General features: G+C 42.1%; 1 protein-coding gene across 2 annotated transcripts in view; it reads right to left on the minus strand.

The window, feature by feature from the left end:
- The window catches only part of raver2 (ribonucleoprotein, PTB-binding 2), a 137322-nt gene that overhangs the window by 12474 nt on the left and 97196 nt on the right, over positions 1 to 27652 (minus strand). Inside the window, exons 7-14 of one of the 2 annotated variants that reach the window (XM_036978624.2) lie at positions 17710 to 17808; positions 16984 to 17095; positions 13969 to 14261; positions 12514 to 12622; positions 12125 to 12282; positions 9755 to 9853; positions 7481 to 7609; positions 5731 to 5946 (exon numbers count right to left, since the gene is read on the minus strand). In XM_036978624.2, coding sequence (XP_036834519.2) covers positions 5731 to 5946; positions 7481 to 7609; positions 9755 to 9853; positions 12125 to 12282; positions 12514 to 12622; positions 13969 to 14261; positions 16984 to 17095; positions 17710 to 17808 — 1215 coding nt within the window. Of the gene's footprint in view, positions 1 to 5730; positions 5947 to 7480; positions 7613 to 9754; positions 9854 to 12124; positions 12283 to 12513; positions 12623 to 13968; positions 14262 to 16983; positions 17096 to 17709; positions 17809 to 27652 lie in introns of both variants that reach the window. The other variant, XM_036978623.2, reaches the window with a different exon arrangement.

Here is a 27652-nt window from a genome sequence, read left to right on the forward strand (position 1 = left end):
CCTATGTCCCTCGGGGGAGGTATATGTAGGCTTGGCTATTGATTTTATTTTTCTCCCCTCTTTTACTGTGGTCTGGACGAGGGCAACTATGTTATTTACTCAATGCGGGGTGGAGAGGATGAGGCATTTCTTTGGTGGGGAGAGGGAGACGTTGTGCGTTGCTAACTGTTCCCGGTTTTTGTTTTATTCGGAACACAGAATTGAGACTGAGCGGGGGGTAATAGATCCAACGGGATGTGTCGAGTTGTTTGGGAACTCGGCTGGGGTGTTCAGAGATTATTATTTTATGTACACCATTTATTTTCCTTTTATGTGAACGCAGCTGTAATTACTATCCATTTTTACCCAGCGATGACTTGCACTAAAGTTTGATTACTGCTCGATGACGATGACTAGTACCTTGAATCTATTGACATGGAACTGCCATGGTCTAGGGCATGCAATAAAATGAAAAAAGATACTATGTGCTCTAAAAAAGGAAAAAGCAGACATCGCGCTATTACAAGAGACACACCTCTGTGATGCTGAACATGTGAGTAAATCGACCCACTAGGCTGTCTGCTCATCTCAGCTCATTCTCCTACTCTCCCTCGCTCAAACGTCACACACTGCTACTACAGCCGTCCAGGATAATGCATCTAGTACCACTACAAATCTCTTGTCGACAAATGCAGGTAACATAAATGGTAGTAGCATCTGTCGACAGACTGTGGGATGGACAACTTATGTCACTGATTATTTGGACAAGTCACAATTTCACAGGTGCTTGCATCTTTCGTATTTCGTAAGGGGACATTTGGCCTCTAGACTTACCAGATCCTGGCTGAGAGTCTATGTTTAGAGGGACGGAGACTTTGCTAGTCTCATTAGTATATTTCCTAAAACGTCTCCCCCAGAACTTAATCGAGCATCTGAAGCAATTACGCAATATTTTAGTTCTGGGTGTCCGAGATTAAGAAACTACTAATAGTACTAATAATATGATAGTACTGGCTCTACACTGGGACTACTCCTAGTACTGGCTCTGGTCACAGCCCCTCCTCTGCATTGCAGGGGCGGTTCCTCCTGCAGGCAGAGGAGGGTCGTTAGTGATTGGAGCCACCTGGGCTCAGTGTATTTAAACTGCTTCAATAACCACTCTTCTCTCTCTCTCTGCTCCTCCAGGTATGATCCTGTTTTGTTTGTTCCTTTGTAGTTTTACGTAGTTTTCACTAAGTCATATTCACGCATCCCTGCACTTTACATACACCCTACATTATGATACTTTCACACCTCATTCCTTTTTCTTTGTTTAAAGTGAATAGTTTTGGGTTTATAATAAATAACCTTTTTGTTTGGCCTATACCTGTTGTTCATGTCCCTCTCATTTTTGACACAGGCTATGAGCCGGCCTGTGACAAGTGGGGGCTCATCCGTAAGTTAAAGTTAATTGTACTTTAGTCTTACTTTACTATTTTAGTTTACTTTAACATTTTGTCATAGTTGGTTAAGGTTTTGTCTAGATTGTCTTTGTCTTATTATTGATACGTTTGTTTATTTGTAATTTGGCTTATTTTATTATTGTTTTGTAGTTAACTTGGTTTAGTTCAGATTGCCACATTTTTTTTTGTTTGAGGGGATGTTTTGGTTGGGCCAATATTGTTGAAGAGAGCGTTGAGAGCCATGTGTTCTTTTGGTTCAGTTAGCTTGGTAGCTAAATTTGGTTAGCAATTCACTCTGGGTTTTGTTCAGGTGGGAGTCCTCTCCTGTTCAGGCTTATCAGCGAGTGTCAATAGGAGGCTCGTGGTGTTTTTGTTTTAGGTGGCAGTGAACGTGGGTAGAGCATCCCTTTCCCTTTTCCCCTACATCTGCTCGGGAGCACCTCCGTGGTTATGGGGCCCCCCCCCAGTTTCTGGTTGTCTTTTCCACTCCACCACATGTGACTTCACGAAGACCAGAGCCAGTTGTTTTTGGAGGATAGTGGGGTGTGGCTCCTGTCCTTGAACCCAGACTGACAGCAGGTGAGTTGTGTTTTTTTTGGAGCGTTTGTAATAGTTGTATTGGTTGAGGAAAATGTCTTCCATTCTGAGTAGTTTTGTTCAAGCTCCTTCAGAGGTAGCCTTAGAGTTGTGTACTAAGGAGCAGTTCATTGAAATTGCTGAGCATTATCAGAATTTTTTTTTATCAACAATCTCAAAGAGACTTAACACTAGATTAAAGCAGGGTCTTAGGGAAAAGGGTGTTTTTTGGGGTCAGTCTGCTAGTAGTGAGGGTGCAAGTTCAGTCGAGCCCTTCATTCACTTTTGAGCAGCAAACGTTTTTAGTTTTTGCTAAAGTTAAATCAGCAGTTCTGAAGGTCTACGAGCTCGTGCCAGAGGCATATCGTCAACGTTTTCGTTACAGGAAAAAGTTAGATTCACAAACCTATTCTGAGTTTGTTCGTGATTTGACTTCTGCATTTAATCGTTGGTGTACAGCTTCTGAAGTTAATACTTTTGAGGGTCTGTCTAATTTGATTGTGTTAGAACAGTTAAAAAATTCTGTCTGACCAGGTTGCTACATACATGAATGAACGTAAAGTCTCCAAGTGATGCAGCAATCCTTGCAGATGAGTACAGGCTAACATTTTGAGTCAAACAGTGACATGTACCATAAAAATAACTTTACTCCTAGGAATAGTAGGTCACCTTTTTTTGGAGCTTCTTTCCAAAGGCCAGAAGTTTGGGTCTGGAAGACGTAAAGCACTGGTTAATGCTAATACCTGTCGCTACTGTTTAGTTGAAGGACATTGGAAGACTTAGTGTTTGGTCATAAGGTGCGTGGGCCTTTAGCAGTGTTGCAGGATGGTTGTTTGCCTGAGGAACCACCTCAGAACCTGATTGACGATGTAAATGGTTTTAGGTTTAAGTTGTATAGGGCTGGTGAACTGGCGAAAGAAACTAAAATCCTCTCAACGGAAAATGAAACTGAAATATGACGGACAGGCTGAGCTGCGTGAGTTTAGTCCCGGTGATCGTGTACTTGCTCTTCTGCCTCCTGTAAGTTCACCTTTTCAGGCAAAATACTGTGTTGCGTAAAGTGTCAGATTTGAACTATTTTATTGAAACCCCTGGTTATAGGAAGTCCTCTAAATTATGCCATGTGAACCTGTTAAAATGTTATCACTTCTGTGATCTAAGCAAAGTAGAAGGCACTCCAGCGGTGAGGTCAGCGTTGACTGCTGCTCCAGTCACTGCATCTTGTGGCTTTAATTTGGTGGAGCGGATGAGAAGAGGAGGACGTTAGGGTTTCGGATGAGGTCTTACAAGGTCGGTTGAAAAACTCCCAGACTTTGCAAAACCTTGGGGTTTTGGTAGATCATTTAGACTCTGAGAAATGTGATGAATTGGTAGCTCTTATTAGAAACTACCCTGTTTTGTTTTCTGACACTCTAATCGCAAACCCAGAGATGCTAAGCATATCAAACAAAGATTCTATCGTGTATCTGAGGAGAAGAGATTGAAACTGGAAACAGAGGTGCAGTATATGTTGGACAATGGTATTGCGGAGCCATGTTGTTCAAATTGGGCTTCACCCTGTCTTTTGGTCAAAAAGTCTTCCACTTTCAGACCTTGCACTGATTATAGAAAAGTTAACAATGTTACTAAGGCAGACCTTTACCCTCTTCCTATGATGGGGGACTGTATTGATCAAGTTGGGTCAGCAAAGTATGTTAGCAAATTTGATCTTTTAAAGGGATATTGGCAAGTACCCCTTACCAAAAGAGCTTGTGAGATTGCTGCCTTTATAACTCCATCTGGTTTGTTCTCTTATACAGTGATGGCCTGCGGCTTGCGGAATGCTCCAGCCATCTTCCAGAGGCTAATGAATCGGGTGGTCTCAGGTCTGGAAGGGTTGTCGTGTATTTGGACGACGTGGTTGTCTACTCAGACTCCTGGGAGGAGCATGTTTGGAGAGTGCAAGCCCTGTTCGAAAGACTGGTGTGGGCCAGGTTGACTATTAATTAAATGTGAGTTTGCCAAAGCTACAGTCACATACCTAGGCAAGGTTGTTGGACAGGGTTTTGTCTGTCCTGTGGAAGCCAAGGTCTAGGCTGTGAAGCAGTTCCCACAGCCCTCCACAAAAAAATAACTGATGCGCTTCCTGGGAATGGCAGGGTACTACCGTGCTTTCTGTAAACTTTTCGGTAGTAGTGTCCCCACTGACCAATCTGTTGAAGGCCAAGGCTGAATGTATCTGGTCCACCCAGTGTAAAATAGGCATTTGATGCAGTTAAGGCTATCCTGAGGTATTTGGCAGCACCAAATTTTGGGAAACCTTTCAAATTGCAGGTAGAAGCGAGTCAAATCGGTGCTGGGGCTGTGCTTCTCCAGGAGAATGATGACAATGTTGAGTGTCCAGTCAGTTTCTAATCCCGGAAATTTAATAAGTATCAGAAAAACTATTCTGTAATTGAAAAGGATTGACCCCTTTAACTGTGTTCACTGACCACAACCCACTTATTTTTCTGAGGTCCCTGCAAAATCCCAACCAGCGCCTGATGCGTTGGGCTTTGTTCTTGCAACCATTCAACCTTGATATTAGACACATTAGTGGTAAGGATAATATCATTGCTGATGCTCTGTCCCGTGCTCCTTTAACTTAGTTTGTATCTTCTCTCTGCTGACCCCTATGGGCTGTTTGCGCCTCTTCTTAAATTGCGACCCAGGTACCAGGGCTGCTGAGTTTGAGGGGTGGACAGTCAGCTGGGTGACACGGGGCTACTGCTAGGAGCCGGGACTGGGTTCCTTTTTGGGGAACTTTTTATTGTTTTGAATATGTTGGGCCGAAATTTGGGTTGAGGGTGGGACCCTCATTTTAAGGGGAAGGGGGGGGGGGGTGTGTGTGTCACGGCCCCTCTGCATTGCAGGGGCGGTTCCTCCTGCAGGCAGAGGAGGGTCGTTAGTGATTGGAGCCACCTGGGCTCAGGGTATTTAAACTGCTTCAATAACCACTCTTCTCTCTCTCTGCTCCTCCAGGTATGATCCTGTTTTGTTTGTTGTTTTACGTAGTTTTCACTCAGTCATATTCACACATCCCTGCACTTTACATACACCCTACATTATGATACTTTCACACCTCATTCCTTTTTCTTTGTTTAAAGTTAATAGATTTTGGTTTATAATAAATAACCTTTTTGATTGGCCTATACCTGTTGTTCGTGTCCCTCTCATTTTTGACACAGGCTATAAGCCGGCCTGTGACACTCTACACTGGGACTACTCCTAGTACTGGCTCTACACTGGGACTACTCCTAGTACTGGTTCTACACTGTGACTACTCCTAGTAGTGGCTCTACACTGGGAATAGCCCTAGTACCGGATCTTCACAGGGAATACTCCTAGTATTGGCTCTATACTGGGAATACTCCTAGTACTGGCTCTATACTGGGAATACTCCTAGTACTGGCTCTAGACTGGGACTACTCCTAGTACTGGCTCTAGACTGGGACTACTCCTAGTACTGGCTCTAGACTGGGACTACTCCTAGTACTGGCTCTAGACTGGGACTACTCCTGGTACTGGCTCTACACTGGGACTACTCCTAGTACTGGCTCTTCATTGGGACTACTCCTTACTTATATCACTGTAGAATGTTTAAATATAGCAGTTGCATTGGTTCTCCAACTTCCATGGTGTTCCTGGAGTTTGGCCATAATGAGTACGGTGTCTCTAACGGAAAGTTCATCACCATCGACATCATGTTACTTACGTAGTAGTACTGATTCCATTCATTGGTGGCGTGGGCACTCTGGATGTGTGTGGTGGAGCTGGGTGGGTGTGTGGCGTGAGGTGGCGCGGCCATGAAGCCTGACATCATAGGCATGGTGCTGTAGGCTGGCAGGACCGCGGCGGGCAGCACCGACTGGGCACCGCCGTTACTGACTGCATGGAGAGACACACCCAGCGACTTACACACATCAGCCTCCTAGCAGACAGAGAAAAAGCGAGAGAAAACAAACACACAAACAGTTAATGAATGCATGGAGAAGCTCACTCAGGGGCTTACTCACCTCTAACTCCTATTATTACACACACACACACACACACACACAACTTCCTTAGTCTTATGACGCGACACCTGCTCTGGTGTGGACAGACAATCTCTCCCAGCAGGATATCTGTGTCCTGGGTTGGGGTGAGGAGTGTCATGCTCCCCAAATAAACACACCAGCATCTAAATACCACAGGCCTTCCACACCGGGGGCCACTGACATACTACTACGATAGATTATACCCCAGGAGGGAGCATAAGAAGAGTACAGGGAGGGGTTATAGGAAGGGGTAGCTTGGGTAGGAGAGCGGGGGTCACTAAAGTCAACCAGAGAGAGACGTGACAAGAATGGGATATAGTGTGAGCTGGGGTATGAGGTTACAGCCAGGGATTGGACAGTGTTGGATGAAAGCTGGGACATGGGAGTCCAAGGTACAGGCTAAGTGATGATGTTAATGTGTATTACATCTAGAGAAAGAAGGGGGAGTAGGGAGTGTTTCGGTGGGCACTGTTGTACCTTAATAGTGTACCCTTATGGTGTACGCTTATACATAGAGAAGATAGATTGGAGTTGTGAAGTCTCTGGGACATTGGGTTGGAGGTGTTGACAAACTAGGGTTTGGACATCTGGGGTGTGGCTTTTGGAGGCTTGGTATTCTCTCAAGACCCGGTTCCGATATTAGAGGCTTGACATGTGACTATGTGTCTTAACAGTGACATTGTGCACTGTCTTAATTAACAGTGACATTGTGCACTGTCTTAATTAACAGTGACATTGTGCACTGTCTTAATTAACAGTGACATTGTGCGCTGTCTTAATTAACAGTGACATTGTGCGCTGTCTTAATTAACAGTGACATTGTGCGCTGTCTTAATTAACAGTGTCATTGTGCGCTGTCTTAATTAACAGTGTCATTGTGCGCTGTCTTAATTAAGTGTCATTGTGCGCTGTCTTAATTAACAGTGACATTGTGCGCTGTCTTAATTAACAGTGACATTGTGCGCTGTCTTAATTAACAGTGACATTGTGCGCTGTCTTAATTAACAGTGTCATTGTGCGCTGTCTTAATTAACAGTGTCATTGTGCGCTGTCTTAATTAAGTGTCATTGTGCGCTGTCTTAATTAACAGTGACATTGTGCGCTGTCTTAATTAACAGTGACATTGTGCGCTGTCTTAATTAACAGTGACATTGTGCGCTGTCTTAATTAACAGTGACATTGTGCGCTGTCTTAATTAACAGTGACATTGTGCGCTGTCTTAATTAACAGTGACATTGTGCGCTGTCTTAATTAACAGTGACATTGTGCGCTGCGTCTTAATTAACAGTGACATTGTGCGCTGTCTTAATTAACAGTGACATTGTGCGCTGCGTCTTAATTAACAGTGACATTGTGCGCTGTCTTAATTAACAGTGACATTGTGCGCTGCGTCTTAACAGTGACATTGTGTACTGTGCTGTAGTGTACCTTGGTAGGGTCTCTGTGCTGGTAGACCTGGGGAGGTGGCTGGGTCATCGGAGGCTGACAGTAGTATTGACTGACAGCCTGCATGTAAGAGCTGTAATCCCCATAGGATGGCACCGCCGCTGCCACAGCCTGCTGGAACACAACATGGATGTGTTGCTGTTACGTTCCCCAGTTTCTGTGTTGTAGATTGTGTATTTGAGTGTGTTTCAGGAGATGGCTTCCTGAAATCCCCCAGCAGCTGATTGGTCAACTCCACGATTAATTGGAGAGCTGACCTGGCCCCCTCGTCAGGACGCAGCTGTCTCCAATTTCCAATGCCCTCTGAAGCTACAGTATATAAAAGCCAGTGTTCTGTTCAGAAGAGAGAACATTGCTGGGAGGTCATTGCAGAGAGATTGATTGTGATATAGATCATTGCTGAGAGAGGAGGTTGATGGCTGAGGGGTATAGCATGTTGGTTGTTGGTATGTACTATGTTAGTTGTTGTTGGTAGCAGCTTTGGTATGTTCTGTGTTTGTTGCTTTGTCAGAGCTTCTTTAATGGCCTGAGTTAGTTTTTTTCAGTTTTGTTGTGAAGTGGCTTGTTTAATATTCTGTTTCATTTGTTCCCAGGGGGAAGGGGAAGGCACCTAGGGAGTGTTTAGGCAAGATGCCCGCGGGCATACATATACCTGTAGTATATTCACTGTCTAGGCACACTAGATAAGACCTGGGCGGACCACCCCCTGTATTTTGGTTAGGGCACCAGGTGGTGCTAAATTAGGTAAGTAGTGGGTAGGCAGGTAAGATGGGAGAGGGGGCTTTGATATTTACTTTCTTTGCTTTGGTTCCATCCAGCCCCTTATCCCCATATTACCGTGTGAAGGAATAAATTCCTAGTAAACGGTAAATTCTCTGCCTTTTGTCATCCTTACTCACACCTACAGTCCATACCTCTTTCACTTCACGGAGAGTTGAGTTGTAGCAGGGTGTTGCGTTCCCTCTTCCTAGAGGCGTAACATAATGGGGGCTCATCTGGGATCCTTCCATTAAACCCACCAGACCCTGCTGCTCTCTGGTTAGTGATTGAGGTGTGACGGTAGGTTGTGAGTTTGGGTGACTTGTTTAGTTTGTGTTTTCAGTAGACTGCTGTGTACAAGATGGCTGCCTCTTGGCAGGTGGATAATTGGGAGTCAGTGGGCATGAGGCAGTCATATGCAGACACACAAGCTTCTAAGACTGAACTCCGTGAAGGGCGATAGTTCTGCTTCACGGGTAACGTTTCATGTTGGATGACAGCATATGTGAGATGTGCATGTGTGTTGAAGGCAGTTATTGTATCACCTGTGTGTAGTGACCCTAATGTGCCAGGTACCGCGTGTGTCGTGACCCTGAGGTGACATACTGTGTGTGTCGTGACCCTGACGTGCCAGGTACCGCGTGTGTCGTGACCCTGAGGTGCCAAGTACCGCGTGTGTCGTGACCCTGAGGTGCCAGGTACCGCGTGTGTCGTGACCCTGAGGTGCCAGGTACCGCGTGTGTCGTGACCTGTGTTATGATTCTGATCAGTGTTCCCCTGGGGGATAATACAGTAACTGAGAACACACTACACTGACCTGTGTTATGATTCTGATCAGTGTTCCCCTGGGGGATAATACAGTAACTGAGAACGCACTACACTGACCTGTGTTATGATTCTGATCAGTGTTCTCCTGGGGGATAATACAGTAACTGAGAACACACTACACTGACCTGTGTTATGATTCTGATCAGTGTTCCCCTGGGGGATAATACAGTAACTGAGCACACACTACACTGACCTGTGTAATGATGCTGATCAGTGTTCCCCTGGGGGATAATACAGTAACTGAGAACACACTACACTGACCTGTGTTATGATTCTGATCAGTGTTCCCCTGGGGGATAATACAGTAACTGAGAACACACTACACTGACCTGTGTTATGATGCTGATCAGTGTTCCCCTGGGGGATAATACAGTAACTGAGAACACACTACACTGACCTGTGTTATGATTCTGATCAGTATTCCCCTGGGGGATAATACAGTAACTGAGAACACACTACACTGACCTGTGTTATGATTCTGATCAGTATTCCCCTGGGGGATAATACAGTAACTGAGAACACACTACACTGACCTGTGTTATGATTCTGATCAGTATTCCCCTGGGGGATAATACAGTAACTGAGAACACACTACACTGACCTGTGTTATGATGCTGATCAGTGTTCCCCTGGGGGATAATACAGTAACTGAGAACACACTACACTGACCTGTGTGTGCTCCTTGCTATAGTCCTTAGCTTGGCTCTCCTGTGGGGCGGTGCTGTAGCTCTGGGCTTGGTAGTGCTGGTACCACTGCTGCACAGCCTCCTACAATACAATCACGCCCACATTACATTACATTAAAATGACATTACAATCATATAACGTTAATCACATTACGTTACAATCACATTACATTACAATGACATTACAATCGCATTACGCTACAATCACATTGTTACAATGACATTACAATCACATTACGCTACAATCACATTGTTACAATGACATTACGTTACAATGACATTACAATCGTATTACGCTACAATCACATGTTACAATGATATTACAATCGCATTACGCTACAATCACATTACGTTACCATCACATTACGTTACAATCACATTACAATACCATTACAATCACATTAAGTTACAATCACATCACTTTACACTACAATCACATCACTTTACACTACAATCACATTACTTTACAGTCACATTACGTTACAATCACATTACGCTACAATAACTTTACACTACAATCACAGTTCGTTACAATAACATGACTTTTAATGGCGTTACGTTACGTTACAATGGCATTACGTTACAGAAAGATGGAAACTGATGGTACTGTAGAAGTAGTTGTGTAGTATGGTGGTTTGGAGCGAGAGAGAGAAAGAGAGAAAGAGTGAGATACTGTTCTATTGTTTTATATGGTCTAGCAGTGTGTGGGAGTGGAGCACCAGATGGAACAAAATACACACTCTCTCTCTCCTCTCTACCCTTACCCATCACTCTCTCTCCTTTAACCCATCTCTCTCTCCTCTAACCCATCTCTCTCTCTTTTAACCCATCTCCCTCTCCTCTCTCCTTTAACCCATCTCTCTCTCCTTTAACCCATCTCTCTCTCCTTTAACCCATCTCTCTCTCCTTTAACCCATCTCTCTCTCCTTTAACCCATCTCTCTCTCCTTTAACCCATCTCTCTCTCCTTTAACCCATCTCTCTCTCCTTTAACCCATCACTCTCTCCTCTAACCCATCACTCTCTCCTCTAACCCATCACTCTCTCCTCTAACCCATTACTCTCTCCTCTAACCCATCTCTCTCTCCTTTAACCTATCACTCTCTCTCCTTTAACCTATCACTCTCTCTCCTTTAACCTATCACTCTCTCTCCTTTAACCTATCACTCTCTCTCCTTTAACCTATCACTCTCTCTCCTTTAACCTATCACTCTCTCTCCTTTAACCTATCACTCTCTCTCCTTTAACCTATCACTCTCTCTCCTTTAACCTATCACTCTCTCTCCTTTAACCTATCACTCTCTCTCCTTTAACCTATCACTCTCTCTCCTTTAACCTATCACTCTCTCTCCTTTAACCTATCACTCTCTCTCCTTTAACCTATCACTCTCTCTCCTTTAACCTATCACTCTCTCTCCTTTAACCTATCACTCTCTCTCCTTTAACCTATCACTCTCTCTCCTTTAACCTATCACTCTCTCTCCTTTAACCTATCACTCTCTCTCCTTTAACCTATCACTCTCTCTCCTTTAACCTATCACTCTCTCTCCTTTAACCTATCACTCTCTCTCCTTTAACCTATCACTCTCTCTCCTTTAACCTATCACTCTCTCTCCTTTAACCTATCACTCTCTCTCCTTTAACCTATCACTCTCTCTCCTTTAACCCATCTCCCTCTCCTCTCTCCTTTAACCCATCTCTCTCCTTTAACCCATGTCCCTCTCCTCTCTCCTTTAACCCATCTCTCTCTCCTTTAACCCATCTCTCTCTCCTGTCTCCTTTAACCCATCTCTCTCTCCTCTCTCTCCTTTAACCCATCACTCTCCTCTAACCCATCTCTCTTTCCTTTAACCCATCTCCCTCTCCTCTCTCCTTTAACCCATCTCTCTCTCCTTTAACCCATCTCTCTCTCCTTTAACCCATCTCCCTCTCCTCTCTCCTTTAACCCATCTCTCTCTCTCTCCTCTTCAAGGGGCTTTATTGGCATGGGAAACATATGTTAACTTGCCAAAGCAAGTGAGGTAGATAATATACAAAAGTGAAATAAACAATAAAAATGAACAATAAACATTACACATACATACTCTCTCACTCATATATCTCCTATTGTTCCTTTCTCTCTACCTCTCCCCACTCTCTCTTTTCACTACCCTATCTACCGCAACACACCCCACTCTTTCTCCATCTCTCCAACACATGACACAATTGTGAGTAATTGCAAAAACAACCTGTCTCTATGAGGAAGCATGGAAGACATAATGACTTACTGTGCAGAGCTCAACAGTTTGGGTGTGTGCTCACTCCTGTGTAAACACACGTGTCTGTGTGTGCATGTGTGTGCATGTGTGGGTTACCTGTGAGTATGCCTGGCTGTAGTGACTGTAGTCTGCAGAGGTATCGGTGCTGTAGGGTGCTGGGGTTTGGGAAGCGGAGGGTTGGGAGACAGGGGGCATAGCACTGCTGTACACCCCAACTAGAGGCTGCCCTGTCTGCATTTTACAGGCCGTCGGGGCTGCATGACAGACCAAACAACCACACAGAGAAAACAGTCAAATACACACAGAAAAAGAGGACATCATCTGTAATAGTTAATGTGAGTCATGTTTTAATAACAAGCCCCAACAAGTCATAAGAAACATCTTAAAACGAGCAACATGTCCTTTATACTGGGTTATAACAATGAATGTGTGTGCTGTGTGTGTGTGTGTGCTGTGCTGTGCTGTGCTGTGTGTGTGTGCTTTACCTTGCAGCACCATGCCAGGTAACACACTAGCTAGATTCAGGTATGGATTGGAAGGTAGCTTCATCTCTTTAGGGGGTTCACCCAGGAGAGAGAACTGACTGCTGGGAGCCTGGAGACAGACAGAGATAACATTGGACTTTACCACACTGTTCCCTAAGTAAATAACCAAGTCATGAACAACCCATCGTACTAACGTATCATTAATGCATTCAACAATGCTGTAAATGTTCAAGTCAAAATGCTGTACATCCTTTAAGACTGTGTTGCCACCTAGCTTGCCTCACAATCAGCCCTCTATATAACTACCTAGCCACCCCATACAGCCGTGTGTATCCCGGCTTGCCTCACAGTCAGCCCTCTATATAACTACCTAGCCACCCCATACAGCCGTGTGTATCCCGGCTTGCCTCACAGTCAGCCCTCTATATAACTACCTAGCCACACACACAGAGACAGACAAAGAGAGAGAGAGAGAGAGACAGACAAAGAGAGAGAGAGAGAGACAGAGAGAGAGAGAGAGAGACAGACAAAGAGAGAGAGAGAGACAGACAAAGAGAGAGAGAGAGACAGACAAAGAGAGAGAGAGAGACAGACAAAGAGAGAGAGAGAGACAGACAAAGAGAGAGAGAGAGACAGACAAAGAGAGAGAGAGAGACAGACAAAGAGAGAGAGAGAGACAGACAAAGAGAGAGAGAGAGACAGACAAAGAGAGAGAGAGACAGACAGAGAGAGAGAGACGGACAAAGAGAGAGAGAGACAGAGACCGACAGAGAGAGAGACAGACAAAGAGAGAGCGAAGAGAAAGAGAGCGACAGACAGAGAGGGATAAAGAGAGAGAGAGAGAGCGAAGAGCCAGAGAGAAAATTAACAAGTGAGTGTGTGGGGGGGTGCATTTAAGTTCAATACTGAGGAAACAGACCCTTCAGTGTGTGTGTGTGTGTGTGAAAGAAGCCAGAGTTTCTGAGGGCTAAGTCTGGCGAATAGGCCCTAGGCCACAGAACACCAACTCATAAACAAATCAGATCTGTCAGAGACAGAGAGGAGGAGGAGGACATAGACAGAAAGGAAAAGAGAGAGGAGGAGAGAGGGAGAGACTGACTGACTGACAGACAGATGACCGTCTAAAACCAGCGAACCCTAGGGCCATCTCTCTCTAGAGTGCTCCCTCAAAGTGAAGGGGTGAAGGAAAGAAAGGAGGAGGTGAGGTGGACGGACAAAAAGACAGATACAGTAGATGGGTAGAGACAGACTGGTGAAAGAAAGAGAGAGAGACAGGAACCAACAGCCAAGGAAACGAGAGGCAGAAGGCAGGGCAGGAGAGCTAGTGCTGGCTGGCAGGAAAGAGAGCTACCGGTGTCTCAGTCAATGCCAATGTGTTGTTGTGTTGTTGTATTGTTGTGCTCTTGTGTTGTTGTGCTGTTACATTGTTTTGTTGTGTCTGTGCTCTATACTCACTCCACTAGCTGGGCTACTCTCAGTGCTGCTGTAGCTGTGTCGGCCGGGCTGGTGGCCCCCTGGAGCTTTAGGTGGTGGGGGACCCAGGTAGTAGCTCTGTCCCTGGGGCTGAGCATTCGCCATGGTCCCAGGAGGGGCTGGTTGCCTGTCAGAGGCTGTGGTGTAGATGCAGGCCCCGTTCTGTTCCCCTCCCACGGCTGTTCCCAGGTGTGTCTGCGCCTGCAGGTAGGGCATCATGCCCGCTGCCGATACTGAGGCCTGACTGGACATTGGCAGGGACTCCTGACCTAACTCTGTGGAGGGGGAGAGAGAGGCAAGAGAGAGGGTGGGGGGCAAGAATGGATAGAGGAAAGACACAATACCTAGTATCATTCACAGACTGGTACCCTACTTACTGTTAGCCTACAGTGAACTACAGTCACAGACTGGTCCCCTCACTTACTGCTAGACTACAGTCACAGACTGGTCCCCTCACTTACTGCTAGACTACAGTGAACTATAGTCACAGACTGGTCCAGTCACTTACTGCTAGCCTACAGTAAACAACAGTCAGACTGGTCCCCTCACTTACTGCTAGCTTACAGTAAACTACAGTCACAGACTGGTCCCCTACTACTGTTAGCCTACAGTAAACTACAGTCAGACTGGTCCCCTCACTTACTGCTAGCCTACAGTAAACTACAGTCAGACTGGTCCCCTCACTTACTGCTAGCCTACAGTAAACTACAGTCAGACTGGTCCGTCACTTACTGCTAGCTTACAGTAAACTACAGTCACAGACTGGTCCCCTACTACTGTTAGCCTACAGTAAACTACAGTCAGACTAGTCCCCTCACTTACTGCTAGACTACAGTAAACTACAGTCAGACTGGTCCCCTCACTTACTGCTAGCCTACAGTAAACTACAGTCAGACTGGTCCCCTCACTTACTGCTAGACTACAGTCACAGACTGGTCCCCTCACTTACTGCTAGACTACAGTAAACTACAGTCAGACTGGTCCCCTCACTTACTGCTAGACTACAGTCACAGACTGGTCCCCTCACTTACTGCTAGACTACAGTAAACTACAGTCACAGACTGGTCCCCTCACTTACTGCTAGACTACAGTAAACTACAGTCAGACTGGTCCCCTACTTACTGCTAGTCTACAGTAAACTACAGTCACAGACTGGTCCCCTCACTTACTGCTAGCCTACAGTAAACTAATGTCACAGACTGGTCCCCTACTTACTGCTAGTCCACAGTAAACTACAGTTACTGACTGGTCCCCTCACTTACTGCTAGTCTACAGCAAACTACAGTCAGACTGGTCCCCTCACTTACTTCTAGACTACAGTAAACTACAGTCAGACCGGTCCCCTCACTTACTGCTAGCCTATAGTAAACTACAGTCAGACTGGTCCCCTCACTTACTTCTAGACTACAGTAAACTACAGTCAGACCGGTCCCCTCACTTACTGCTAGCTTACAGTATACTACAGTCACAGACTGCTCCCCTGCTTACTGCTAGCCTACAGTAAACTACAGTCACAGACTGGTCCCCTACTACTGTTAGCCTACAGTAAACTATAGTCAGACTGGTTCCCCTACTTACTGCTAGCCTACAGTAAACTACAGTCACGGACTGGTCCCCTCACTTACTGCTAGCCTACAGTCAGATTGGTCCCCTCACTTACTGCTAGCCTACAGTAAACTACAGTCACAGACTGGTCCCCTCACTTACTGCTAGCCTACAGTAAACTACAGTCAGACTGGTCCCCTCACTTACTGCTAGCCTACAGTCACAGACTGGTCCCGTCACTTACTGCTAGCCTACAGTCAGACAGGTCCCCTCACTTACTGCTAGCCTGCAGTAAACTACAGTCAGACTGGTCCCCTTACTTACTGCTAGTCTACAGTAAACTGCAGTCACAGACTGGTCCCCTACTACTGTTAGCCTACAGTAAACTACAGTCACAGACTGGACCCCTAACTTACTGCTAGCCTACAGTATACTACAGTCAGATTGGTCCCCTCACTTACTGCTAGCTTACAGTAAACTACAGTCACAGACTGGTCCCCTCACTTACTGCTAGCAGTGCACACAGTATAGTATACATGCTGTTCTCAAGCTATAGGCTTTAAAGAGATTAGGTGCATCCTAACTATACTATCAAGCACGGTTAATTAAGCAGTCCCGAGAACGTGTGGTATATGGCCAATATACCATGGCTAAGGGCTGCTCTGGATACAGCACTATATTGACCATATACCACAAACTCCCGAGGTGCCTTACTGCTGTTATAAACTGGTTACCAACGTAATTAGAAAAGTTTGCGGTCATACACACATCCTTTAAAACATATAGGTGCTGGGCTAATAAAGACTACTAGTAAAGAACTATTGGGAGTTTTAACAGTGTGACGGCCTCCTTTTTCTTTACTACCAACGTAATTAGAAGAGTAAAAAGTTTTTGTCAAACCCGTGGTCTTTCATACCATGTCTTTCAGCCAATCAGCATTCAGGGCTCAAACCACCTGGTTTATAATACAGTATACAGCTCCATATATGCAAAACTAAAATACCATTATCTACCCAGGAGAAAGTAAAGATTACATTAACTCAGGTTATGACATTTCTGAACGGAACACCTCATACGTTATTATGTATTTACCAGGAGCACTGCAGCACAGAACAGAACACTACTCTGTTTCTGTGTTTCATCCAGGAATACCCAGATTACATTCATTCTAACTGTTAATATCCCTGTGATGAATGACCTGCATCGCCCAGAGCAGCCTCAGCCCTTACGGGCCCGCAGCAAACAAACAAACACTAGCAAACATAGATAAATGGATCACAACCACAGAGATTTCAATACATTTGCATAAATAGTGACATTCTCATTTGGAAGATTTGAATTGCAAATGTGGTTGGTCTGTCTGAGGAACAGTTACAGAGAGAGGCCGAACGTCCAGGCTAGGTGGTGCTAAGGGGGCTGTAGGGCTATGCGTACCGAGCCCAGGGCACTCACCAGTGGGGGAGTCACCCAGCAGACCCTTTCCCAGGGCCATGGGGGCTGGAGGTCTGAGACCAAGCACTTTCTGTAGAAGTAGACGAGAGGGGTCACCCAACAGACTAGATACCTATGGGGGGGGGGGGGGGGAGAGAGAGGAGGGAGAGGAAATACAAAGGGAGAGGGAAGGAGAAAGGAGGTGAAAAAGAGGTGAATGATAGTGAGAGGAGAGGCAAAAGGTGATAAATTGAGAGTGAAGAGAGCATGAGAGAAGGGGATTGTGGGAGAAGAGAAGTAGAGGAAAAGCTAAGAAGAGGGTTGTCAGACTAATGCAGAAATGGAAAATGATCTCACAACTTAGCATGTCTCCACTCCACATACACTGAGAGCAGTACTACATGTACAGCATGATAGATGGAGCTAACAGAGCACACACACACTCTTCTCTCTCTCAAGTCTGTCCTTTTAAAATTACATAGAATACGCAGACACCCAGAGTAATGTAAATCATTTTTATATTGATATACCTCACATGACCATTCGGGTAATAAAGAGAACAGAAGTTTCAATATTGTGAGAATAATTTTTTACCCCTATCATTTCTGCACAGAACCCATTAGCTGTGCAGAGTAGAGCTTTCCTAATGTTGTTACATTTCATTAGGAATGAGTGACAGAAGCAGCCAACCGAAAACCCAACACACACACGAACACACACACACACACACACGTTGGCATGCCTCACATTGCTCATGTGCTTGTCTTTGATGTGCAGGAGCTGCTGCTGGGCCAGCTGCATGTGCAATAGATTCTGAAGCACCAGACCGTTCCCCAACATGGAACTCTGGGAAAGACACAGTACACACATATTTAGAAGACGCTGTAACAGTACACACACATTTAGAACACACAGTAACAGTACACACATATTTAGAACACACAGTAACAGGACACACATATTTAGAACACACAGTAACAGGACACACATATTTAGAACACACAGTAACAGGACACACATATTTAGAACACACAGTAACAGTACACACATATTTAGAAGACGCTGTAACAGTACACACACATTTAGAACACACAGTAACAGTACACACATTTAGAACACACAGTAACAGGACACACATTTAGAACACACAGTAACAGGACACACATATTTAGAACACACAGTAACAGGACACACATATTTAGAACACACAGTAACAGGACACACATATTTAGAACACACAGTAACAGGACACACATATTTAGAATACACAGTAACAGGACACACATATTTAGAACACGCTGTAACAGTACACACATATTTAGAACACGCTGTAACAGTACACACATATTTAGAACACGCTGTAACAGTACACACATATTTAGAACACACTAACAGTACACACATATTTAGAACACGCTGTAACAGTACACACATTTAGAACACACTGTAACAGTACACACATTTAGAACACACTGTAACAGTACACACATTTAGAACACGCTGTAACATTTAGAAGACGCTGTAACAGTACACACATTTAGAACATTCTGTAACAGTACACACATTTAGAACACGCTGTAACAGCACACACATTTAGAACACACTGTAACAGTAAACACATTTAGAACACGCTGTAACAGTACACACATTTAGAACACACTGTAACAGTACACACATTTAGAACACACTGTAACAGTACACACATTTAGAACACGCTGTAACATTTAGAACACACTAACAGTACACACATTTAGAACACACTGTAACAGTACACACATTTAGAACACGCTGTAACATTTAGAACACACTGTAACAGTACACACATTTAGAACACACTGTAACAGTACACACATTTAGAACACACTAACAGTACACACATTTAGAACACACTGTAACATTTAGAACACACTGTAACAGTACACACATTTAGAACACACTAACAGTACACACATTTAGAACACACTGTAACATTTAGAACACACTGTAACAGTACACACATTTAGAACACACTGTAATGGTACACACATTTCAAACACACTAACAGTACACACATTTAAAACACGCTGTAGCAGTACACACACATTTAGAACACACTGTAACAGTACACACACATTTCGAACACACTGTAATGGTACACACACATTTCGAACACACTGTAACAGAACACACATTTAGAACACACTGTAACAGTACACACATTTAGAACATTCTGTAACAGTACACACACATTTAGAACATTCTGTAACAGTACACACACATTTAGAACACACTGTAACAGTACACACATTTAGAACACACTGTAACAGTACACACATTTAGAACACGCTGTAACATTTAGAAGACGCTGTAACAGTACACACATTTAGAACATTCTGTAACAGTACACACATTTAGAACACGCTGTAACAGCACACACATTTAGAACACACTGTAACAGTACACACATTTAGAACACACTGTAACAGTACACACATTTAGAACACGCTGTAACATTTAGAACACACTGTAACAGTACACACATTTAGAACACACTGTAACAGTACACACATTTAGAACACACTGTAACAGTACACACATTTAGAACACACTGTAACAGTACACACATTTAGAACACGCTGTAACATTTAGAACACACTGTAACAGTACACACATTTAGAACACACTGTAACAGTACACACATTTAGAACACACTGTAACAGTACACACATTTAGAACACACTAACAGTACACACATTTAGAACACACTGTAACATTTAGAACACACTGTAACAGTACACACATTTAGAACACACTGTAACAGTACACACATTTAGAACACGCTGTAACATTTAGAACACACTGTAACAGTACACACATTTAGAACACACTTTAACAGTACACACATTTAGAACACACTGTAACATTTAGAACACACTGTAACAGTACACACATTTAGAACACACTGTAATGGTACACACATTTCAAACACACTAACAGTACACACATTTAAAACACGCTGTAGCAGTACACACACATTTAGAACACACTGTAACAGTACACACACATTTCGAACACACTGTAATGGTACACACACATTTCGAACACACTGTAACAGAACACACATTTAGAACACACTGTAACAGTACACACATTTAGAACATTCTGTAACAGTACACACACATTTAGAACATTCTGTAACAGTACACACACATTTAGAACACACTGTAACAGTACACACATTTAGACCATTCTGTAACAGTACACACATTTAGAACACTGTAACAGTACACACATTTAGAACATTCTGTAACAGTACACACATTTAGAACACTCTGTAACAGTACACACATATAGAACACACTGTAACAGTACACACATTTAGAGCACACTAACAGTACACACATTTAGAACACGCTGTAACAGTACACACATATAGAACACGCCGTAACAGTACACACATTTAGAACACGCTGTAACAGTACACACATTTAGAACACGCTGTAACAGTACACACATTTAGAACACACTGTAACACATTTAGAACACGCTGTAACACATTTAGAACACACTGTAACACATTTAGAACACGCTGTAACAGTGTTAACAAACATCCAAACGAGCTTCAATGCCATACAACACTCCTTCCGTGGCCTCCAACTGCTCTTAAACGCTAGTAAAACTAAATGCATGCTTTTCAACCGTTCGCTGCCCACACCTGCCAGCCCGTCTAGCATCACTACTCTGGATGGTTTTGACTTAGAATATGTGGACATCTACAAATACCTAGGTGTCTAGTTAGACTGTAAACTCTCCTTCCAGACTCATATTAAACATCTCAAATCCAACATTAAAGCTAGAATCTGCTTTCTATTCCGCAACAAAGCCTCCTTTACTCACACCGCCAAACATACCCTTGTAAAACTGACCATCCTACCGATCCTCGACTTCGGCGATGTCATTTACAAAATAGCCTCCAACACTCTACTCAGCAAACTGGATGCAGTCTATCACAGTGCCATCCGTTTTGTCACCAAAGCCCCATATACCACCCACCACTGCGACCTGTATGCTCTAGTCGGCTGGCCCTCTCTAAATATTTGTCGCCAGACCCACTGGCTCCAGGTCATCTATAAGTCTTTGCTAGGTAAATCCCCACCGTATCTCAGCTCACTGGTCACGATAACAACACCAACCCGTAGCACGCACTCCAGCAGGTATATCTCACAGGTCATCCCCAAATCCAACACCTCTTTGGCCGCCTTTCCTTCCAGTTCTCTGCTGCCAATGACTGGAACGAATTACAAAAATCGCTGAAGATGGAAACATATTTCCCTCACTAACTTTAAACATCAGCTATCTGAGCAGCTAACCGATTGCTGCAGCTGTACATAGCCCATCTGTAAAAGCCCATCCAATCTACCTACCTCATCCCCATATTGTTTTTATTTACTTTTCTGCGCTTGCACACCAGTATTTCTACTTGCACATCAATCACTCCAGTGTTCATTTGCTAAATTGTAATTACTTGCTACTATGGCCTATTTATTGCCTTACCACCTCATGCCATTTGCACACACTGTATATAGACTTACTTTTTTTTCTATTGTGTTATTGACTGTACGCTTGTTTATTCCATGAGTAACTTTGTGGTGTTTGTGTCGTACAGATTTAGAACACGCTTTAACAGTACACATTTAGAACACGCATTAACAGTACACACATTTAGAAGACGCTGTAACAGTACACACATTAAGAACACTGTAACAGTACACACATTAAGAACACTGTAACAGTACACACATTAAGAACACTGTAACAGTACACACATTAAGAACACTAACAGTACACACATTTAGAACATGCTGTAACAGTACACACATTTAGAACATGCTGTAACAGTACACACATTTAGAACACTCTGTAACAGTACACACATTTAGAACACGCTGTAACAGTACACACATTTAGAACACGCTGTAACAGTACACACATTTAGAACACGCTGTAACAGTACACACATTTAGAACACGCTGTAATAGTACACACATTTAGAACACGCTGTAACAGTACACACATTTAGAACATGCTGTAAAAGTACACACATTTAGAACACGCTGTAATAGTACACACATTTAGAACACGCTGTAACAGTACACACATTTAGAACATGCTGTAAAAGTACACACATTTAGAACACGCTGTAGCAGTAAACATATGTAGAACACGTAACAGTACACACATTTAAAACACACTGTAACAGTACACACATTTAGAACACACTAATATTTAGAACATATTGTAACAGTACACACATTTAAAACACACTAACATTTAGAACACACTGTAACAGTACACACATTTAAAACACACTAACATTTAGAACATATTGTAACAGTACAAACACTTAGAAGACGCTGTAACAGTACACACATTTAGAAAACAATGTAACAGCACACACATTAGGACACGCTGTAACAGTACACACATTTAGAACATGTCACAGTACAAACATTTAGAACATTCTGTAACAGTACACACATTTAGAACATGCTGTAACAGGACACACATTTAGAAGACGCTGTAACAGTATACAAATTTAGAACACGATGTAGTGTAAACACATTTAGACAATGCTGTAACAATACACACATTTAGAACCTGCTGTAACAGTACACACATTTAGAACATACTGTAATAGTACAAACATTTAGAACATGCTGTAACAGTACACACATTTAGAACACACTGTAATAGTACAAATATTTAGAACATGCTGTAACAGTACACAGATTTAGAACATGCTGTAACAGTACACACATTTAGACCATGCTGTAATAGTACACATATTTAGAACACGCTGTAACATTTAGAACACGGTGTAACAGTACATACACATTTAGAACACGCTGTGACATTTAAAACAAGCTGTAACAGTACACACATTTAGAACACGCTGTAGCAGTACACACATTTAGAACATGCTGTAAGAGTACACAAATTTAGAACATGATGTAACAGGACACACATTGAGAACACGCTGTAACAGTATACAAATTTAGAACACAACGTAGTGTAAACACATTTAGAACATTCTGTAACAGTACAGACATTTAGAACATGCTGTAACAGTACACAGATTTAGAACATGCTAAAATAGTACACATATTTAGAACACGCTGTAACATTTAGAACATGCTGTAAGAGGACACACATTTAGAACACGGTGTAACAGTATACAAATTTAGAACACAACGTAGTGTAAACACATTTGGACAATGCTGTAACAGTACACACATTTAGAACATGCTGTAACAGTACACTCATTTAGAACATGCTAAAATAGTACACATATTTAGAACATGCTAAAATAGTACACATATTTAGAACACGCTGTAACATTTAGAACATTCTGTAACAGTACACACATTTAGAACATGCTGTAACAGTACACAGATTTAGAACATGCTAAAATAGTACACATATTTAGAACACGCTGTAATAGTACACATATTTAGAACACGCTGTAACATTTAGAACACGGTGTAACAGTACATACACATTTAGAACACGCTGTAACATTTAAAACAAGCTGTAACAGTACACACATTTAGAACATGCTGTGACAGTACACACATTTAGAACATGCTGTAACAGTACACACATTTAGAACACACTGTAATAGTACAAATATTTAGAACATGCTGTAACAGTACACAGATTTAGAACATGCTGTAACAGTACACACATTTAGACCATGCTGTAATAGTACACATATTTAGAACACGCTGTAACATTTAGAACACGGTGTAACAGTACATACACATTTAGAACACGCTGTAACATTTAAAACAAGCTGTAACAGTACACACATTTAGAACATGCTGTGACAGTACACACATTTAGAACACACTGTAGCAGTACACACATTTAAAAATGTGATGTAGCAGTACACACATTTAGAACATGCTGTAACAGTACACACATTTAGAACATGCTGTAATAGTACACACATTTAGAACATGCTGTAACATTTAGAACACACTGTAACAGTACACACATTTAGAACACTGTAACAGTACACACATTTAGGAAACGCTGTAACAGTACACACATTTAGAACACGCTGTAACAGTACACACATTTAGAACATTCTGTCACAGTACACACATTCAGAACATGCTGTAACAGGACACACATTTAGAACATGCTTTAACAGTACAGATTTAGAACACGCTGTAACATTTAGAACATTCTGTAACAGTACACACATTTAGAACATGCTGTAACAGTACACGGATTTAGAACATGCTAAAATAGTACACACATCTAGAACATGCTGTAACAATACACACATTTAGAACATGCTGTAACAGTACACACATTTAGAACATGCTGTAACAGTACACTCATTTAGAACATGCTGTAAGAGTACACACATCTAGAACATGCTGTAACAATACACACATTTAGAACATGCTGTAACAGGACACACATTTAGAACACCCTGTAACAGGACACACATTTAGAACACAATGTAGTGTAAACACATTTAGACAATTCTGTAACAGTACACACATTTAGAACACTGTAACAGTACACACATTTAGAACACTCTGTAACAGTACACACATTTAGAACACGCTGTAACATTTAGAACATGCTGTAACAGTACACACATTTAGAACACTGTAACAGTACAGACATTTAGAACACTCTGTAACAGTACACACATTTAGAACACGCTGTAACAGTACACACATTTAGAACATTCTGTCACAGTACAGATTTAGAACACGCTGTAACATTTAGAACACGCTGTAACATTTAGAACATGCTGTAACAGTACACACATTTAGAACACACTGTAATGGTACACACATTTCAAACACACTAACAGTACACACATTTAAAACACGCTGTAGCAGTACACACACATTTAGAACACACTGTAACAGTACACACACATTTCGAACACACTGTAATGGTACACACACATTTCGAACACACTGTAACAGAACACACATTTAGAACACACTAACAGTACACACATTTAGAACATTCTGTAACAGTACACACACATTTAGAACATTCTGTAACAGTACACACACATTTAGAACACACTGTAACAGTACACACATTTAGACCATTCTGTAACAGTACACACATTTAGAACACTGTAACAGTACACACATTTAGAACACTCTGTAACAGTACACACATTTAGAACACGCTGTAACATTTAGAACATGCTGTAACAGTACACACATTTAGAACACTGTAACAGTACAGACATTTAGAACACTCTGTAACAGTACACACATTTAGAACACGCTGTAACAGTACACACATTTAGAACATTCTGTCACAGTACAGATTTAGAACACGCTGTAACATTTAGAACACGCTGTAACATTTAGAACATGCTGTAACAGTACACACATTTAGAACACACTAACAGTACACACATTTAGAACATGCTGTAACAGTACACTCATTTAGAACATGCTGTAAGAGTACACACATCTAGAACATGCTGTAACAGTACACACATTTAGAACATGCTGTAACAGGACACACATTTAGAACACGCTGTAACAGGACACACATTTAGAACACAATGTAGTGTAAACACATTTAGACAATTCTGTAACAGTACACACATTTAGAACACTGTAACAGTACACACATTTAGAACACTCTGTAACAGTACACACATTTAGAACACGCTGTAACATTTAGAACATGCTGTAACAGTACAGACATTTAGAACACTGTAACAGTACAGACATTTAGAACACTCTGTAACAGTACACACATTTAGAACACGCTGTAACAGTACACACATTTAGAACATTCTGTCACAGTACAGATTTAGAACACGCTGTAACATTTAGAACACGCTGTAACATTTAGAACATGCTGTAACAGTAAACACATTTAGAACATGCTGTAACAGTACACAGATTTAGAACATGCTAAAATAGTACACATATTAGAACACGCTGTAACATTTAGAACATTATGTAACAGTAAACACATTTAGAACATCCTGTAAAAGTACACAGATTTAGAACATGCTAAAATAGTACACATATTAGAACACGCTGTAACATTTAGAACACGCTGTAACATTTAGAACATGCTGTAACAGTACACACATTTAGAACATTCTGTAACAGTACACACATTTAGAACATGCTGTAACAGTACACACATTTAGAACACGCTGACACATTTAGAACATGCTGTAACATTTAGAACATGTTGTGGCAGTACAAACATTTAGAACATGCTGTAATAGTACACAGATTGTAACATTGTAACAGTACACAGATTGAGAACACATTGTAACAGTACACACATTTAGAACACGCTGTAACAGTACAAACATTTTGAACATTCTGTAACAGTACACACATTTAGAACATGCTGTAACATTTAGAACATGCTGTGGCAGTACAAACATTTAGAACATGCTGTGGCAGTACAAACATTTAGAACATGCTGTAATAGTACACAGATTGTAACAATACAAAGATTTAGAACACATTGTAACAGTACACACATTTAGAACACGCTGTAACAGTACACACATTTAGAACACGCTGTAACAGTACACACATTTAGAAGACGCTGTAACATTTAGAACATGCTGTAACAGTACACACATTTAGAAGATGCTGTAACAGTACACACATTTAGAAAACAATGTAACAGTACACACATTAGGACACACTGTAACAGTACACACATTTAGAAGACGCTGTAACATTTAGAACATGCTGTAACATTTAGAACATGCTGTAACAGTACACACATTTAGAACACGCTGTAACAGTACACACATTTAGAACATGCTGTAACAGTACACACATTTAGAACACGCTGTAACAGTACACACATTTAGAACATGCTGTAACAGTACACACATTTAGACCACGCTGTAATAGTACACACAGTTAGAACACGCTGTAACAGTACACACATTTAGAAAACAATGTAGCAGTACACACATTTAGAACATTCTGTAACAGTACACACATTTAGAACTTGTCACAGTACACACATTTAGAAAACAATGTAACAGTACACACATTAGGACACACTGTAACAGTGCACACATTTAGAAAACAATGTAACATTACACACATTAGGACACGCTGTAACAGGTCACACATTTAGAACATGCTGTAACAGTACACACATTTAGAACATTCTGTAACAGTATACACATTTAGAACACGCAGTAACAGTACACACATTTAGAAAACAATGTAGCAGTACACACATTAGGACACGCTGTAACAGTACACACATTTAGAAAACAATGTAGCAGTACACACATTTAGAACACGCTGTAACATTTAGAACACGCTGTAACATTCAGAACATGCTGTAACAGTACACACATTTAGAACACGCTGTAACAGTACACACATTTAGAACACGCTGTAACAGTACACACATTTAGAACACGCTGTAAAAGTACACACATTTAGAACATGCTGTAACATTACACACATTTAGAACATTCTGTAACAGTATACACATTTAAAACACCCTGTAACAGTACACACATTTAGAACACGCTGTAACAGTACACACATTTAGAACACGCTGTAACAGTACACACATTTAGAACACGCTGTAACAGTACACACATTTAGAACACGCTGTAACAGTACACACATTTAGAACATTCTGTAACAGT

The sequence above is a fragment of the Oncorhynchus mykiss genome, chromosome 5, assembly GCF_057628025.1.
Source record: "Oncorhynchus mykiss isolate SJ-2025 chromosome 5, ASM5762802v1, whole genome shotgun sequence".
Lineage (NCBI taxonomy): Eukaryota > Metazoa > Chordata > Actinopteri > Salmoniformes > Salmonidae > Oncorhynchus > Oncorhynchus mykiss.